Source organism: Oncorhynchus kisutch, linkage group LG26 (genome assembly GCF_002021735.2).
Source record: "Oncorhynchus kisutch isolate 150728-3 linkage group LG26, Okis_V2, whole genome shotgun sequence".
NCBI classification, from domain to species: domain Eukaryota; kingdom Metazoa; phylum Chordata; class Actinopteri; order Salmoniformes; family Salmonidae; genus Oncorhynchus; species Oncorhynchus kisutch.
This window is the reverse complement of record NC_034199.2, coordinates 8929151-8945405: the sequence shown is the minus strand read 5'-3', so window position 1 is coordinate 8945405 and position 16255 is coordinate 8929151. Positions and strand designations below refer to the sequence as shown.

General features: G+C 44.2%; 1 protein-coding gene across 1 annotated transcript; it reads left to right on the top strand.

Annotated features, from left to right (window-relative positions):
• Window positions 1-1513: 1513 nt before the first annotated feature.
• asb1 (ankyrin repeat and SOCS box containing 1) lies at window positions 1514-11302 on the top strand. Its single transcript, XM_020462291.2, has 5 exons — window positions 1514-1869; window positions 2283-2424; window positions 2797-3099; window positions 3510-3904; window positions 9937-11302. The coding sequence occupies exons 1-5, from the start codon at window positions 1758-1760 to the stop codon at window positions 10065-10067; spliced, it is 1083 nt and encodes a 360-aa protein (XP_020317880.1). The 5' UTR covers window positions 1514-1757; the 3' UTR covers window positions 10068-11302.
• The last annotated feature ends 4953 nt before the right edge of the window (window positions 11303-16255 follow it).

Sequence of the window (16255 nt, the reverse complement as noted above, 5' to 3'; positions counted from 1 at the left end):
CCAGGTAAGCTAGGTGGGCCCTGCTTTTCACCCGGTTCAAATTTTCCCTCTCATACCGACTGAGATCCAAGAATGTTAAGCGTGATGCGCTGTCACTCTGCTATATCCCCGCGGCTACACCCCCAGAACCCGAGACCCCCCATCTCACCTCGTGCCTGGCGATGGCCCTCAGCTGGGGAATAGGGAAGCAGGTTCCTGAGAAAAGCATTCCCAGTCGAACCCCAGTGGAACCCAGATAACCGCATGTTTGTTCCTGACGATGTCCGCTCCTCGGTCCTGGAGTCACTTCAAGCTTTCTGCAACACCGCTTTTGGTGGCCTACCATGGTTCCTGACATCTCCGCGTTCATCGCCGCATGCATGATCTGTGCGCAGAACAAGACTCCCTGGCAAGCTCCGGCTGGTCTCCTGCAACCTCTGCCTATCCATCACTGTCCCTGGTCCCACATATCCCTGGACTTTGTCACGGGTCTCCCCCCGCCTGATGGCAGCACCGCCATCCTGACCGTAGTGGACCGGTTTTCCAAAGCTGCCCACTTCATTCCTCTCCCCAAGCTACCCTCTGTCCAAAGAGACAGCCCAGCACACGGTGCAGCACGTCTTCCGGATCCATGTACTCCCAGTGGACATGCTCTCCGTCCGGGGTCCTCAGTTCTCGTCCCGGTTCTGGAAGGCGTTCTGCACACTCATTGTGTTGTCAGCCAGCCTGTCCTCCGGGTTCCACTCCCAGTCCAACGACCAGTCGGAGCGAGCCAACCAAAACCTGGAGACGACTCTTCGCTGCCTGGTCTCCGCCAACCCCACCACCTGGAGCGAGCAACTACTGTGGGTCGAATATGCCCGTAACACCCTTCCTTGCTCTGCCACGGGTCTCTCACCCTTTGAGTGTTCCCTGGGTAATCAGCCCCCACTCTTCCCGGAGCAAGAGCAAGAGGTCGGCGTACCCTTGGCCCAGATGTTTTTCCGCCATTGTCGTCGTACCTGGAATAGACCCCGATTGGTCGGCTCTTCTCAAGACCAGCTCCAGGTATAGGTGTCCACCCAAGATCTGCCCCTCCAGGTGGAATCCTGCAAGTAATACACTTTTGTTACTTCAACACTGTCTGCATCTGGGTCTTCTCCTGAAACGTGATACTGTGGGGTTCTACAGTATTCCCCATAGCTATAATGCATTTGCTCCAATTTAAAGGGGCAAACAGCAGTTGCTACATCCATTTTTGGATTGATAAATTATATGTACCCATTTGATACTTGACGAATATTACTTATACATTTCTCATGAGCTTAGTTCAACTGTCTTATCCCATCAGAACCCTAATTATAAGCTTGGTTTACTCCAGTGTTTGTAAACAAAGAAAATGTAAATAAACACTATAGCCTCAAAACATGGTTTAAACTATAATTGTATATAATGGCTGGTCAGTCCTTGCATCTATTAGCACTGTCTATGAATTTGAGAGTGGTTTCTCCAACCAATCCCATCCCTCAGCCTTTTACTGCAACAGGGGTTGCTGATTTCCCGGTTAACTGACTCCAAGAGCAGGAAGTCGCACTCTCGTCTCTCAGATAGGGAAAGCGAAAAAAGAGGAGTGATCAGTGAGGTGTCATAAATATATTCCATTACAACAACAATGGCACAACGGACGGTATGACAAAGTCGTTTTGGTAATACTAGCTAGGTAATCACTTTCCTAGTTCTGGCGCTTTTTCGTAGGAGACTCCCTGCAAAGAAGCGTGAGAAGTTATTATTAGGGAGAAATGGCGGACGGCGGAGGCTTCGAGTTGGGTGATGTTGTCGACCCACCCATTGCGCCGAATATCATCTGTCCCCTTGTCACCGTTTCTGACCTACCCAGCCCGACAGCTGCAGGTAAAACACAACACGTTGAATATTTACACTGTTCTACCACCTAGCTGTGCAAGAGAATACAGCTGCATTAGCATTATTGTGAGAAACTAGATGTATTCTCAGTAAGCTGGCTGGGCTATTTGTGGTTACAATTTGCGTTGCATACGCCTGCGTAATTACGCAAACTATACCATGTTAGTGAACTATATCGATTTGAGCCCCTTTATCACTTAATTTATTCGTAATTCACTATACTATTCAGGTAATGTGTACATCAATGACACATCAAGTCAATATGTGCATGCATGGATGGTGTGTAATTTATTTATAGTCTCTATGCAACCCAGTGGTAGTGGAAATGCTAGGCAAATCAGTTAGCACAGCATCATCTCATCTGGGTATTTGGAGATTTAGCGTTGCTCTTTCTCATCCAGGCCGTAACCTGAAGGAATGGCTGCAGGAGCAGTTCAATAAAAAGCCTGAAGAGCAGAGTGAGGACGCGCTGCTCCACAACGCTGCTTACGTAGGAGACCTGGATACTCTAAGGAACCTGCTGCAGGAGGACAGCTTCAGAGAGTGAGTGAAGGAGGGACGCCACTTGGCCTTACTGCACACTCTCTACCCCCATCTCCAACCTGTTCTGCACCTTTCTCACTTCCCACATGAATGTGAATATCCTATGCACACACTGTATTTAGCAAAGTCAGAAAGCCACTATCTTACCCCTTTCATATCCAACACAGTCATATTCAAGATGTAGCCCTATTGCAAGAAAATCCCTTCCACCCTTCTGTATCTCTCTTTAGTTTGTGTGTGTATGTTGGAAACACTTTTTAGGATACGGCACCATCGGCAATACCGCCCCTTTATTTAACAGCGTTCTGACAGTTAAAATAGTCTACGACAACTGGTATGAGTTCTGAGCGAACATCTCCTATTGGCTGTCAGGCGGATCAACGAGAAGTCTGTATGGTGCTGTGGTTGGCTGCCCTGCACCCCTCTGCGCATCGCTGCCACAGCCGGTCAAGGGGCCTGTGTGGCCTACCTGATAGGCCAGGGGGCCAAGGTGGACCTAGTGGATGTGAAGGGTCAGACGGCACTCTACGTGGCGGTGGTCAACGGACACCTGGACTGTGTGACCATCCTCCTGGAAGCTGGAGCTGACCCCAACGGCAGCCGCCACCACCGCAGCACTCCCGTTTATCACGCTGCACGGGTAGGCAGGGTGGACATACTCCAAGAGCTCATCAGGTGAGTGCTTTAACTTTCCATGCCAATTTAGTTGATTGAATTGGATGGAATGAAGGAGGCTATAATGGCTATAGGAGGGGTCATCTGCTAGTATTTGTTGATTGAATTGCCTAGGACCAATAATGGAACCAGGGCACATTTTTCTTGGCGAAGGAAGGAAACCAATACATTCTGGAAAAAAACTATTGTTTTATTACACAATTATTCTCCATTACTTTTCTGTTATTGTCTGATTGATCAGTGTTGTTCTCTGTTCATAACATGTCCCATCACCATGGTCGTGTTCATTAGGGCACGCAATGGAAAACGCGAAAATGAGCTTTTCTTATTGGACAGTCAGGTAGGCCCTCCCTGTTTGTCAATATTTTTTTCCCCCTATGGTGCCTAATCAACACGTCCCATCTCTCCAGGTTCCATGCCGACGTGGATGTGGACCACCAGCTGGGCGCCAGGCCCCCGTTTGGTGCAGCCCGCACCCTCACCACACTGGTGGTGTGCCCGCTCTACATCAGCGCCGCCTACCGCCACCTCCACTGCTTCAGCCTGCTCCTGGCGGCCGGCGCCCAGCCGGACTACAACTACAACGGACCAGTGAGCCGCGAAGCGCTAGCAAAGGGTTTGGCCTCCTGCCTGCTGGATGCGGTGCTGAGACGCGGCTGTGAGGCGGCGTTCGTCAGACTGCTGCTAGACCACGGTGCCGAGCCCAGCCTGGTACCCTGGGAGCAGCCCCACCGAGAGGGAGCGACCGCCGGGGGCCGAGAGAGGGTTGACCCCGAAGCCCTGCAGCTCTACTTGGAGGCCAGGAGTGAGTAGAGTTCCAACCTTCACACAGCACCATTATATTTACATTTTAGTCACTTGGCAGACACTCTTATCTAGAGCCATGAGGCGCTATGATGTGAAAAGTCACAGAAATAATAATGGTAGTGGTGGGTTGCGTGTATGAAGAGCATCTTTATGTGTTTGTGTCTATTTGACTGTCGCCTATGAGTTTATTGAAAGCTTACCGTCGCAACATGGCAGAAGTGTTTACCTGAAAAGGGTGAATGTACATACATATACATCCAAGATAGCATAGCAGTGCAGACGTGGTTTGTTGTCCTCTCGTGTACTTTTGTATTTTTTATCTTTTTTTGTACATATTTCAATTTATTTTCAATCTCTTTTCCATTTTAAAATTAAATATACCTTCCGGTAACCCACCTGACCCAATGTGACACGGACCCGCTATTTTTTTAGACCTTACTTGCACATCATCATCTGCCCATCGATCACTCCAGTGTTCATTTGCTAAACTGTAATTACTACTATGGCCTATTTATTGCCTTACCTCTTCACGCCATTTGCACACACTGTATATAGACTTCCTTTTTTTTCTATTGTGTTATTGACTGTATGTTTTGTTTATTCCATGTAACTCTGTGTTGTTGTTTCTGTCGCACTGCTTTGCTTTATCTTTGCCAGGTCGCAGTTGTAAATGAGAACTTGTTCTCAACTAGCCTACCTGGTTAAATAAAGGTGAAATAAATAAACGCTGTAACAGCAACATACATTGCACACATCACAAATATGAAATTAACACTTGCCGATACCTTTGCGATCATTGACATTAAACTAAATGTATTTGAAGAGTTTAGTTCCAAAACACTATATATCCATCGTTTAGCTGGAATGAAATATTTGTATTCTGTATATTTGACTGTGGATATGTGGTTGTCTCATCTAAATGACTAAAATGTAAATATTTTACATACAAATCTCATATCACTCTATTGATTTATTGTTTTATATTGATGTCACAAATGTATATATTGATGTCACAAATGTATCATTTGTACAGTTCTTTATAAAAAAAACAATGAAGTTATCACATTTTACTGTGTAAAACCCATCACTACTACTTATTCCTCCGAGAGTGAGGCGGATTTATAGCATTTTGCAACAAAACATGATCATTTGTCTCTCTGAAATGAAACCATCAAGTGGTTGATTTCAATCAAATACAGTGCATTCGGAAAGTATTCAGACCCCTTGACTTTTTCCACATTTTGTTACATTACAGCCTTATTCTAAAATAGATTTTTTTTAAATAAAAAATCCTCAGCAATCTACACACAATACCCCAAAATGACATAGCGAAAACAGGTTTTTAGAATTTTTACAAATGTATTAAAAATGAAAAACAGATACCTTATTTACGTAAGTATTCAGACCTTTTGCTATAAGACTCGAAATTGAGCTCAGGTGCATCCTGTTTCCAGTGATCATCCTTGAGATGTTTGACAACTTGATTGGAGTCCACCTGTGGTAAATTCAATTGATTGGACATGATTTGGAAAGAACCCGATGGTCACTCTGACAAATCTCTAGAGTTCCTCTGTGGAGATGGGAGATGCAGCACTCCATCAATCAGGCCTTTATGATAGATTGCCCAGACGTAAACCACTCCTCAGGAAAAAGCACATGACAGCCCCCTTGGAGTTTGCAAAAGGCACATCAGACCATGAGAAACAAGATTCTCTGGTCTGATGAAACCAAGATTGAACTCTTTGGCCTGAATGACAAGCTCCACGTCTGGAGGAAACCTGGCACCATCCCTACGGTAAAGCGTGGTGGTGGCAGCATTATGCTGGTGGGATGTTTTTCAGCGGAATGGACTACGAGACTAGTCAGGTTTGAGGCAAAGATGAACGGAGCAAAGTACAGAGAGATCCTTGATGGAAACCTGCTCCAGAGCGCTCAGGACCTCCGACTGTGGAGAAGGTTAACCTTCCAACAGGACAACGACCCTACGCACACAGCCAAGACAATGCTGGAGTGGCTTCGGGACAAGTCTCTGAATGTCCTTGAGTGGCCCAGCCAGAGCCCGGACTTGAACGTGATTGAACATCTCTGGAGAGACCTGAAAATAGCTGTGCAGCGACGCTCCCCATCCAACCTGACAGAGCTTGAGAAGATATGCAGAGGAGAATGGGACAAACTCCCCAAATACAGGTGTGCCAAGCTTGTAGCATCATACCCAAGAAAACTCTATGCTGTAATCACTTCCAAAAGTTCTTCAACAAAGTACTGAGTAAAGGGTCTGAATACATATGTATGTTATATTTCAGTTTTTTGGCACAAATTTATACAAACCTGTTTTTGCTTTGTCATTATGGGGTAATGTGTGTAGATTGAGGGGGAAACTACTATTTCATCCATTTTAGAATAAGGCTGTAACATAACAAAATGTGAAAAAAGTCCAGGGGTTTGAATACTTTCCAAAGGCACTGTTACATGTCTGTCATTGAACAACCCCATGCCACATCTCTTTCATAAGTTCTTCAAAAAAAATAACAGCTAATTTACAAACATTTCTGAAAATGGATATATAGGGTTTGGAATTAAACTCTTAATTTACGTTACTTATTGATGAATTGATTTTTACATAACTAGCCTCGTTGAGAACCCCAGGCTTTCCCTAATCAGGAAATCCTGGGGAAGTCAATGGTAGAAAGTGTCTAAAAAGTCTTGGAGACCCAGTGTAAATCACTGACTCCCGGCAACACGTCAAACCCATCAACGACCTTGCTTGGGCAGAGTTCCAAAGCGAGAGAAAATATGCTTTGACGTCGTAGTGAGAAGTTTCCCACTCACAGTCTCATACAGTATGTTGCCTGATTATAATATTTTATCTTGATACGTTAATATATACCTACTGTATTCATTTTGGCATGTCTAGAATATCCATTGTAATGTGCGTAGACCGCAGACTAACTAACAAAGAATTGGTAGCTAACTAGCTACCCACGAATATTGATTATTATGTTACAAGCTTGTGATGACTTTATGTAGTCATCTTGTTTAATCTCTATTGGTCAAAGGTAATACAGTAGCACGGGAGTGCGCACTGCTTCTCAAATGTAAATTTTCATGCGTTCTCCACACTCGTCCTCACACGAACCTTCTAAATAAAACGTCCTCGGAGTGACACACGTCAAAACACGCAGCACCCAATCTACGGGCATGTGGGGTGGGAGGGGGGTTCTTGAAATGTACATTAAATGCAGCGCTCCAATCTAGCCGTTTCGGCCAATACAAACATCTTCGGACTTCCAAAGGAGCGGCGTGACAACAACGTGATTTGGAGGTATGGTAACACGAGACTATTACATTACATCTACACACAATATTTGACATATCTGCACTAAGTATTTATTTTCTCTCAAACTCATTGATGACAATTACACCATTATCTTACGGTACTATCAACCAGAGGTGTGGACTCGAGTCACATGGCTTGGACTCGAGTCGGACTTGTTGTTCCCTCGGTCCTGACCCTGAATCACCACCTGGAGCAGCGGAAGCCTCAAGTCCATTTCCTGAGTGGCCTAGTCAGAAGTCTCCAGGCATCCCCGAACAAATATTTCTTGGAATCTTCATCAATGTGAAAATGGCCAGGACACAAGATGGAATCACTGCCCCTTTTTCAGATCCAGTCTACCTCAAAGCAGCTGCCGTGGATCTGGCTTTTTCTCTGATGTGGGTAGAGCACCATGTGCTGGTCAAGGAGAAGGTCAAAGAGGAGGTGGCACAAAGAGTGAAAGGTAAATATTATTGAGTTAAATATAACTTTTTCTCACCATTTAATCCAATTGACTGCAACAATAATACCTGTTCAGTTTAACCCACTGTATCACCAATACTCTAATACCGGCCATTTTGTTTCTGCTATGCTTTAACATGTTTTGCCAGAACTGATTCTGCAAGATGCTGAAGGGACTGAGCAAGCTGTGCCTCTTGTTGATGAGTAAGAGCGATAGGACCATAGTCTTGGGACAAGAAAAATTGCTTTTTGCAGCACACTGTAAGAGGCACACTGTAAGAGGCAGAAGAAAGCTGTTGGGACCACTACAGCTAAGTCACTACCTCTGGGCGATGAACGTGAAGGCTCTTCCTTCACTGTCCCGAGTGGCCATCGGGGTCTTGGCAGTGCGTCCAGTGCTCTGGTGGAGCGTGTCTTCAGCCATGGTGGCATCATACTGCAGCCTCATCGTGCACAAATGACTGACAGACTTTTATCGAATTTGGTCTTTTGCAAATGCAATGCATCATAGGCCCTGAGATAAGAGAAAATATTTAACTGTTTATGCATTACACACACACACACAAACACACGTAGTCTCCATGTTCAGGTTTTATCTCCTAACTTTGGGATCTGTATTTTTTTTCTCAGACATTCAGGCCAGTGTTCAAATTGTAGGCCTACTTGAAGTTCAGTAGCAGTTGTTTTGATGTACCTTTTAAAAAATGATTAACTTTATGGCAGGATTGTTTTAGGTGTCTAAAATATATCTGGATAGAGACAGAGAGCACTACAATATTTTGTTTTTGTTGTCATATTGATGTATTTCCATGGAAATATAACGTTTATTTGTAAAGTAATAAATATATATATATTTTTAAAAGCATTCATGATTTGTGTAAATTTAATATACTAACTATTACTCTTCTTAAAAATATGAAATGGTATTACATTTTGTGATGAGCACATTATGACTTGTTTAGGACTCAAAACTCAAAAGTTTAGGACTTGAGACTTGACTTGGGACTTGCCTGTCTTGACTTGGTACTTGAATGCTAGGACTTGAGACTTACTTGTGACTTGTAAAACAATGACTGCTATCAACATCTGCATTGCTTGCTGTTTGGGGTTTTAGGCTGGGTTTCTGTACAGCACTTTGTGACATCTGCTGATGTATAAAGGACTTTGATTGATAACACATCACATCTATCAGATTACTTCCTTGAAATTTCATGACTTTCTTACTTCTATGAAATTAGACTAACTTCCTCTAGCAGTTTATCTCAGATCCATGGACCTACCGGAAAATGGTGTATGTTTTTTTAATTTATTTTTTACATACGGAACTGCTGACAGGTCAGCAAAGTTTTGCATAGTTTGCACTAGCCATAAAATTAAATGGAACATAAACCACGTTTCCATCCACTGTTTTTTATGAGAGTAAAGCCATACCGTATAATCATTTAAAAAATATTTAAAAAATTAACACACCAGCTGTGATGAAAAGAGGAATTTTCTGAACAATTGTATAAATGCTGACAGATCATTTGTTTGTTCAACATGTTGGGATCTTTTTGTATTGGTAAAATGAATTATGCAAGAAATTGAGGTGGAAACGCCTTTATGCACAAATATTGATATAATAACCATCATATCGAAAGTAAACTTTTCAGTAAATATCGATTGCCGTTTGACTAATACAAATAATATCCATAATAATCTCATCATGACTAGCCTATACCCACACTGCACAGTATCTGTCGCAAAAGGTCGCAAAGTTCAAGGGGGCAGAATACTTTCGCAAGGCACTGTAAGTCCAGAGTGGGCACATTTGCGAATTAACGTGACAGTTTTTGTGACAAAACTATGAGTAGAGTGGAAAATGCGATGGAAACACATTGAACTTCAGATTTTTATTCGGTACATGTTTTTGGGTGCACTACATCACCACGCATTGATTTTTATCCGCACATCACACATTTTTGGGGGGTGTAAACACCACTGGTGAGAAAATGCACTTATTTTCTAAATGCAGATTTTTGAATATTCACATCTGTGGTCAATTGGATGGAAATATGTATGACATTCATGTAGGCTACTACCATGCACCTTTGGAAGAGTTTTGTAGATTTATATGATATTTTCTCATAATTGCCATCAGATTATTGTTGATGTCTATCATTCAAGTCCATCATTTAATGGAAAATGTGATGTCAGACTGTTAAAATGTGTCTTTATCCTGTTGATAACAAATTCCTTCTTTTTTCCCCCAGGATGTCCTCATAGGCTGACCTACCAATGTCGGATCAGTATTAGGAAAGTGATGGGGAAGCATCGGCTAAAACACATCCCTTCTCTACCGCTCCCGGACCCCATTCAGAACTTCCTGCTTCACCAGAACTGACTCTGGCAGGCCTTGCCTTTGATTATCGTTATGCTATTATGAACAGTGACGGACTTACCATTAGGCAGAAGAGGCAATTGCCTCAGGCTTCACATCATAATCAAGGGGCCTCATGAGCTGGGCATAATTTAAACAAATAAAACTAGTCATCTTTTTGTTTATTTCTCAGCTTGGGCTGTTGAGGTCCCTTGATTTCTCAGCTTGGCCCCTTTATTTCCCAGCTTGGGCTGTTGAGGCCCCTTGATTTCTCAGCTTGGCCCCTTTATGTCTCAGCTTGGGCTGTTGAGCCCCCCCCCCCATTCTCTGCTCAAAGGCTGGACTGCTCAGTAGGTTGGTTCAGCAGCAGCAAAATCTGCAGGAAGCTTCAAAGTTGCAAACGAAATGGGGAAGAGTTTCTTTGCCTGGTAATGAGGCCACATGGTTGTCAAAAATACCTCCCAAAAAGTAAATGAATCCATATAGCTGAAGAATAATAGATCAATAATTTATTTCTATACAAATACACTACGTGTACGAAACTTTAGGAACACCATCTCTTTCCATGAGATAGGCTGACCAGGTGAATCCAGGTGAAAGCTATGACCCTATATTGATGTCATTTTTTAAATCCACTTCAAACAGTGTAGATGAAGGGCAGGAGATGGGTTAAAAAAAATACTTTTACACCTTGGGACATGGATTGTGAATGGGCAAGACAAAAGATTGAAGTGTCTGCGGGGTATGGTAATGTAGTTGATGCCAGGCGCACCGGTCTGAGTGTATCAAGAACTGCAACGCTGCTGGGTTTTACTCGCTCAACAGTTTCCCATGTGTATCAAGAATACACATGGGAAACACCCAAAGGACACCCAGCCAACTTGACACAACTGTGGGAAGCATTGGAATGAAAATGGTCCAGCATCCCTGTGGAATGCTTTCGACACCATGTAGAGTCCATGCCCTCACGAATTGAGGCTACTCTGAGGGCAAAAGGGGGTGCAACTCAATATTAGGAAGGTGTTCCTAATGTTTTGTACACTCAGTGTACAGTGCATCAGAAACGTTGTTTATTGCTTGTTTGCTGTGACAAAGCCTCCATTCTCTGTATGAGTCTGTATGAGTTGCTTCTTGACTTATTTGCATACCTTCCACATAATTGCAATAATTCCAAAAACATATTTATTTTCTATTTTCTCTGTATTAGGGCTTTCTGTACCACCTACAAAGTGATCTGCAACTAAAGCAATATCTGTTTCCCCCTTCTTCCTGTCTTTTTGCAGAACAAGAGAGCGCTATCATTTACAGTGCCTTGCGAAAGTATTCGGCCCCCTTGAACTTTGCGACCTTTTGCCACATTTCAGGCTTCAAACATAAAGATATACATCTGTATTTTTTTGTGAAGAATCAACAACAAGTGGAACACAATCATGAAGTGGAATGACATTTATTGGATATTTCAAACTTTTTTAACAAATCAAAAACTGAAAAATTGGGCGTGCAAAATTATTCAGCCCCCTTAAGTTAATACTTTGTAGCGCCACATTTTGCTGCAATTACAGCTGTAAGTCGCTTGGGGTATGTCTCTATCAGTTTTAACCATCTTCCCTGTCCCTGCTGAAGAAAACCAGGCCCAAACCATGATGCTGCCACCACCATGTTTGACAGTGGGGATGGTGTGTTCAGGGTGATGAGCTGTGTTGCTTTTACGCCAAACATAACGTCTTGCATTGTTGCCAAAAAGTTCAATTTTGCTTTCATCTGACCAGAGCACCTTCTTCCACATGTTTGGTGTGTCTCCCAGGTGGCTTGTGGCAAACTTTAAACAACAACACTTTTCATGGATATCCTATAGAAACGGATTGAATAACATTCATAAATGGCAAAAAAATACAAGGAAAAAGAAATAAGGAACAAGGAATTATAAGGGAACAAGGATTATAAGGAGGCTCGGGATATATATATATATTTTACACATTTAACCCCCTTTTTGGGAAGGTACAAAACTACCCCAATACTTCCATTAATAAAAATAAATAAAAAAATGGTACCGGTAACCTTATGACGAGTCCCGTGACAAAGCTGGGGAACGCCATCTTTTCCATAGAGTGGTCATAATAGTTTGGAGTCTGTAGACGTTTTCACGAGAAGAACGATTTTCAGGATGACTCATAGTCTGACGAATATAGCTGTAGCTCGGCAGCCTTCCACAGCAGATGCCATAGGTGGCCTTCTCTAGCTTAAACTGATGAATTTGGATGGGGATTTTTTTATTATGTTATTTAGAGGTCATCATGCAGGCATATTGATGAGACTACGGCGACAAGTGAATAAACCGCCCCTACCCTCTGTTCTATTGGCGAATGTGCAATCGCTGGAGAATAAACTGGGCGAGCTTCGTTGGAGACTGTCCTATCAACGGGACATTAAGAAATGCATTTTACTATGCTTTTCGAAGTCATGGCTAAACAAAGACATGGATAATATACAGTTTTCCATGCATTGACAGGACAGAACAACAGCACCCGGTAAGATCCTTGGGGGTGGGGTGTGTCTCTTTGTCAACAAAGACTGGTGCGCAATCTTCAATATTAAGGAAGTCTCGAGGTTCTGCTCAACCTGAGTTAGAATACATCATGTAGACCATACTATTTACCAAGAGAGTTTTCATCTATTTTTCATAGCTGTCTATTTACCACCACAAACCGATGCTGGCACTAAGACCGCACTCAACGAGCTGTATAGAGCCATAAGCAAACAAGAAAATGCTCATCCAGAGACGATGCTCCTAGTGGCCGGTGATTTTAATGAAGGAAAACTGAAATCCAATTTACATTGAGGAGTTTACCACAATGCCATTGTCCCCACAGTGACAGTACATACATATCCCAATCAGAAGCCATGGATTACAGGCAACATCCGCATTGAGCTAAAGGCTAGAGCTGCCGCCTTCAAGGAGCAGGACACTAATCCGGGCGCTTGTAAGAAATCCTGCTATGCTCTCCGATGAACCATCAAACAGGCAAAGCATCAATACAGGGCATAGATCAAATCCTACTACAGCTGCTTTGATGCTTGTCGGATGTGGCAGGGCTTGCAAACTTATCACGAATTACAAAACTAAACCCAGCCGAGAGCTGACCAGTGTCTACCAGACGAGCTAAATGCCTTCTATGTTTGTTCGAGTCTAGCAACACTGAACCATGCCTGAGAGCACCAGCAGTTTCGGGTGACTGTATGATCACGCTCTCCGTAGCCGATGTGAGTAAGACCTTCAAACAGGTGGCCATTCACAAGGTGGATTACCGGTACGCGTACTCCGAGCATGTGCTGGCCAGCTGGCAAGACTCGTCACTGACATTTTCAACCTCTCCCTGACCCTGCCTGTCTGTAATACCTACATGCAGACTACCATAGTCCCTGTGCCCAAGAATGCCATGGTAACCTGTCTAAATGACTACCTCCCCGTAGAACTCACACCTGTAGCCATGAAATGTTTTGAAAGGCTGGTCATGGCTCACATCAACACCGTCATCCCAGAAACCCTGGACCAACCCTAATTTGCATAATGCCCAACCAGATCCACAGATGATGCAATCTCTTGCACTCCACACTGCCCTCTCCCACTTGGACAAAAGGAAGACATACCTACGCAAGAATGCTGTTGACTGCATTGACTACAGCTCAGCTTTCAACACCATAGTGCCCTCCAAGCTCATCACTAAGCTAAGGTCCCTGGGACTGAACACCTCCCTCTGCAACTGGATCCTGGACTTCCTGACGGGCAGCCCCCCAGGTGGTGAGGGTAGGCAACAACACATCTGCCACACTGACCCTCAACACGGGGCCCCTCAGGGGTGCGTGCTTAGTCCCCTCTGTACTCTCTGTTCACCCACGACTGCCTGGCCAGGCACGACTCCAACACCGTCATCAAGTTTGCCAATGACACGCGGTGGTGTGCCTGATCACCAACGACGATGGGTAGGAGGCCAGAGACCTGTCAGTGTGGTGCCAGAACAACAACCTTTCCCTCAATGTGAGCAAGACAAAGGAGCTTATTTTGGACTACAGGAACTGGAGGGCCGAACACATTGACAGAGCTGTAGTGGAGCGGGTCGAGAGCTTAAATTTCCTCGGTGTCCACATCGCTAAGGACCTAACATGGTCCAAACACACCAACACAGTCGTGAAGAGGGCACGACAACGCCACTTCCCCCTCCGGAGGCTGAAAAGATTTGGCAGATCCTCAAAAATTCTACAGCTGCACCATTGAGAGCATCTTGTCTGGCTGCACCACCGCTTGGTATGGCAACTGCTCGGCATCCGACCGCAAAGCGCTACAGAGGTTAGTGCGTATAGCCCAGTACATCACTGGGGTGGAACTCGCTGCCATCCAGGAGCTCTATAACAGGCGGTGTCACCCAAGTCATAGACTGTTCTCTCTGCTAAACCACAGAAAACGGTACCCGAGCGCTAAGTCCGGGACCAAAAGGCTCCTGAACAGCTTCTACCCCCAAGCAATAAGACTGCTAAATAGTTAACCAAATAGCTACCCGGACTATCTGCATTGACCCTTTTTGCACAAACTCTTTTCGACTCTATGCACACACAACTGGACTTTACCCACAAACTCACACATACTTACACTGACACTCCAACCTATATAAACACACACTCATAACATGTACACACAGGCACACATTTGCCACACACACACTTACATGCTTACACACTCATCACATATGCTGCTGCTACTGTCTAGTATCTAGCCCGTTGCCTATTAACTTTACCTCTACCTATATGTACATCCCTACACATCGACTCGGTACTGGTACCCCATGTATAAAAGCTATCATTGCTCATTGTGTATTTATTCCTCAGGTTAATTTTTTAAAATTGTATTCTGCTTTGTTGGGAAGGGCCCGTAAGTCAGCATTTAACCGGTAGTCTACAGCTGTTGTTTACAAAGCATGTGACAATTAAAATTCACCAATCTAACTGTTGACTAATCCACTGAGCTAGAAACATCTTTGTCCAAAAGCATTTCAGCATCGACCCTTCCAGTCTGAGTAGAAGATATTACAACAGGAAGCACAAGCTAAGTGCTGAGTCGTGTGTTATAAATATACCATAATGTTGATTGGCATTGAACTGAAGAAACAGACTGGGGCAGCTGCCCACAGCTTTAGCTACAGACTTCTGGGCAAATATCAAGATGACATCCATTGTTAAAAATAGGCCTTGGATATAATGGAAGGCTCCTTTGAGCTTTGGGGAAGACGTCTGCGAAGATTCCCATGATGCTTTATGTCCAGTTCACCAACAATCCCTGGATGTGACTGGAGCTTTGGCGTACAGTATGTTCCTGGATGCTGTGACAGTGAAAACCACATCTTGTTGGAGTTGTAAACAACACAGTAGGGGGAAAAAAAGCAGGGCCTGGGAACTGTTGGACGAGCCAGGGATACTGGAGAACAGCAGCACTGTAGAGACCAGAGATTCTTGGTCCAGCTGGTCTGGCCAAGGAGGTAGGAGAAGGGCTCTCTAACACTCAGACGCACACATTCAGAACCTCTCTTTACTCCTGTATTTGGAGGTATATTCTACAGTCAGTCCCCAAAGTTGGGATTAGTTCCATTACTGTTCACAACCCATTTCTCTGAAGTCTAATCCTTTCTCACAGCGTGCGCTGTATCACTGCAGCAATCACAAACTTTGGAGAACAGTACAGCGGCAGTTCCACTTAGGCTATTGGAGGTCAAGGTGGAACCCCAGTCTTTTTCATGTTGTTTACACCTATCCGGTCCAACAAAACGTGTTAGCCACAAGACTCATAGGGCAATGGAACTGAGCCACGGTAGACTCTGAAGCCAGGCTCAGAGGGACAGCACTAATGTAGCAATGCCTCTCATTTCCCCAATTCATCAGTGGAACTGGAGGGGAGCCACTAAGCTGCCTGCCACAAGCCCCACATGAGAGGCTGAGGAGCAGGCAGTCTCCCTGGACCTCCTGGCTCACACTGCAGTTAAACAACATTTGTATTTTCTTTTGTTTATGCCATTTGTCTGACGGAAAAACACACAATAGATTGTACTGAGGAATGAAACAGTGCTAGGGTTGGCTAGACAGTTCATTTGTGTCCATTGTCCTGTCCTGTGTACAAATGTTCTTCAATGCCATGCTGTGTGAATGGAGGTCATAAAATGTCTGAA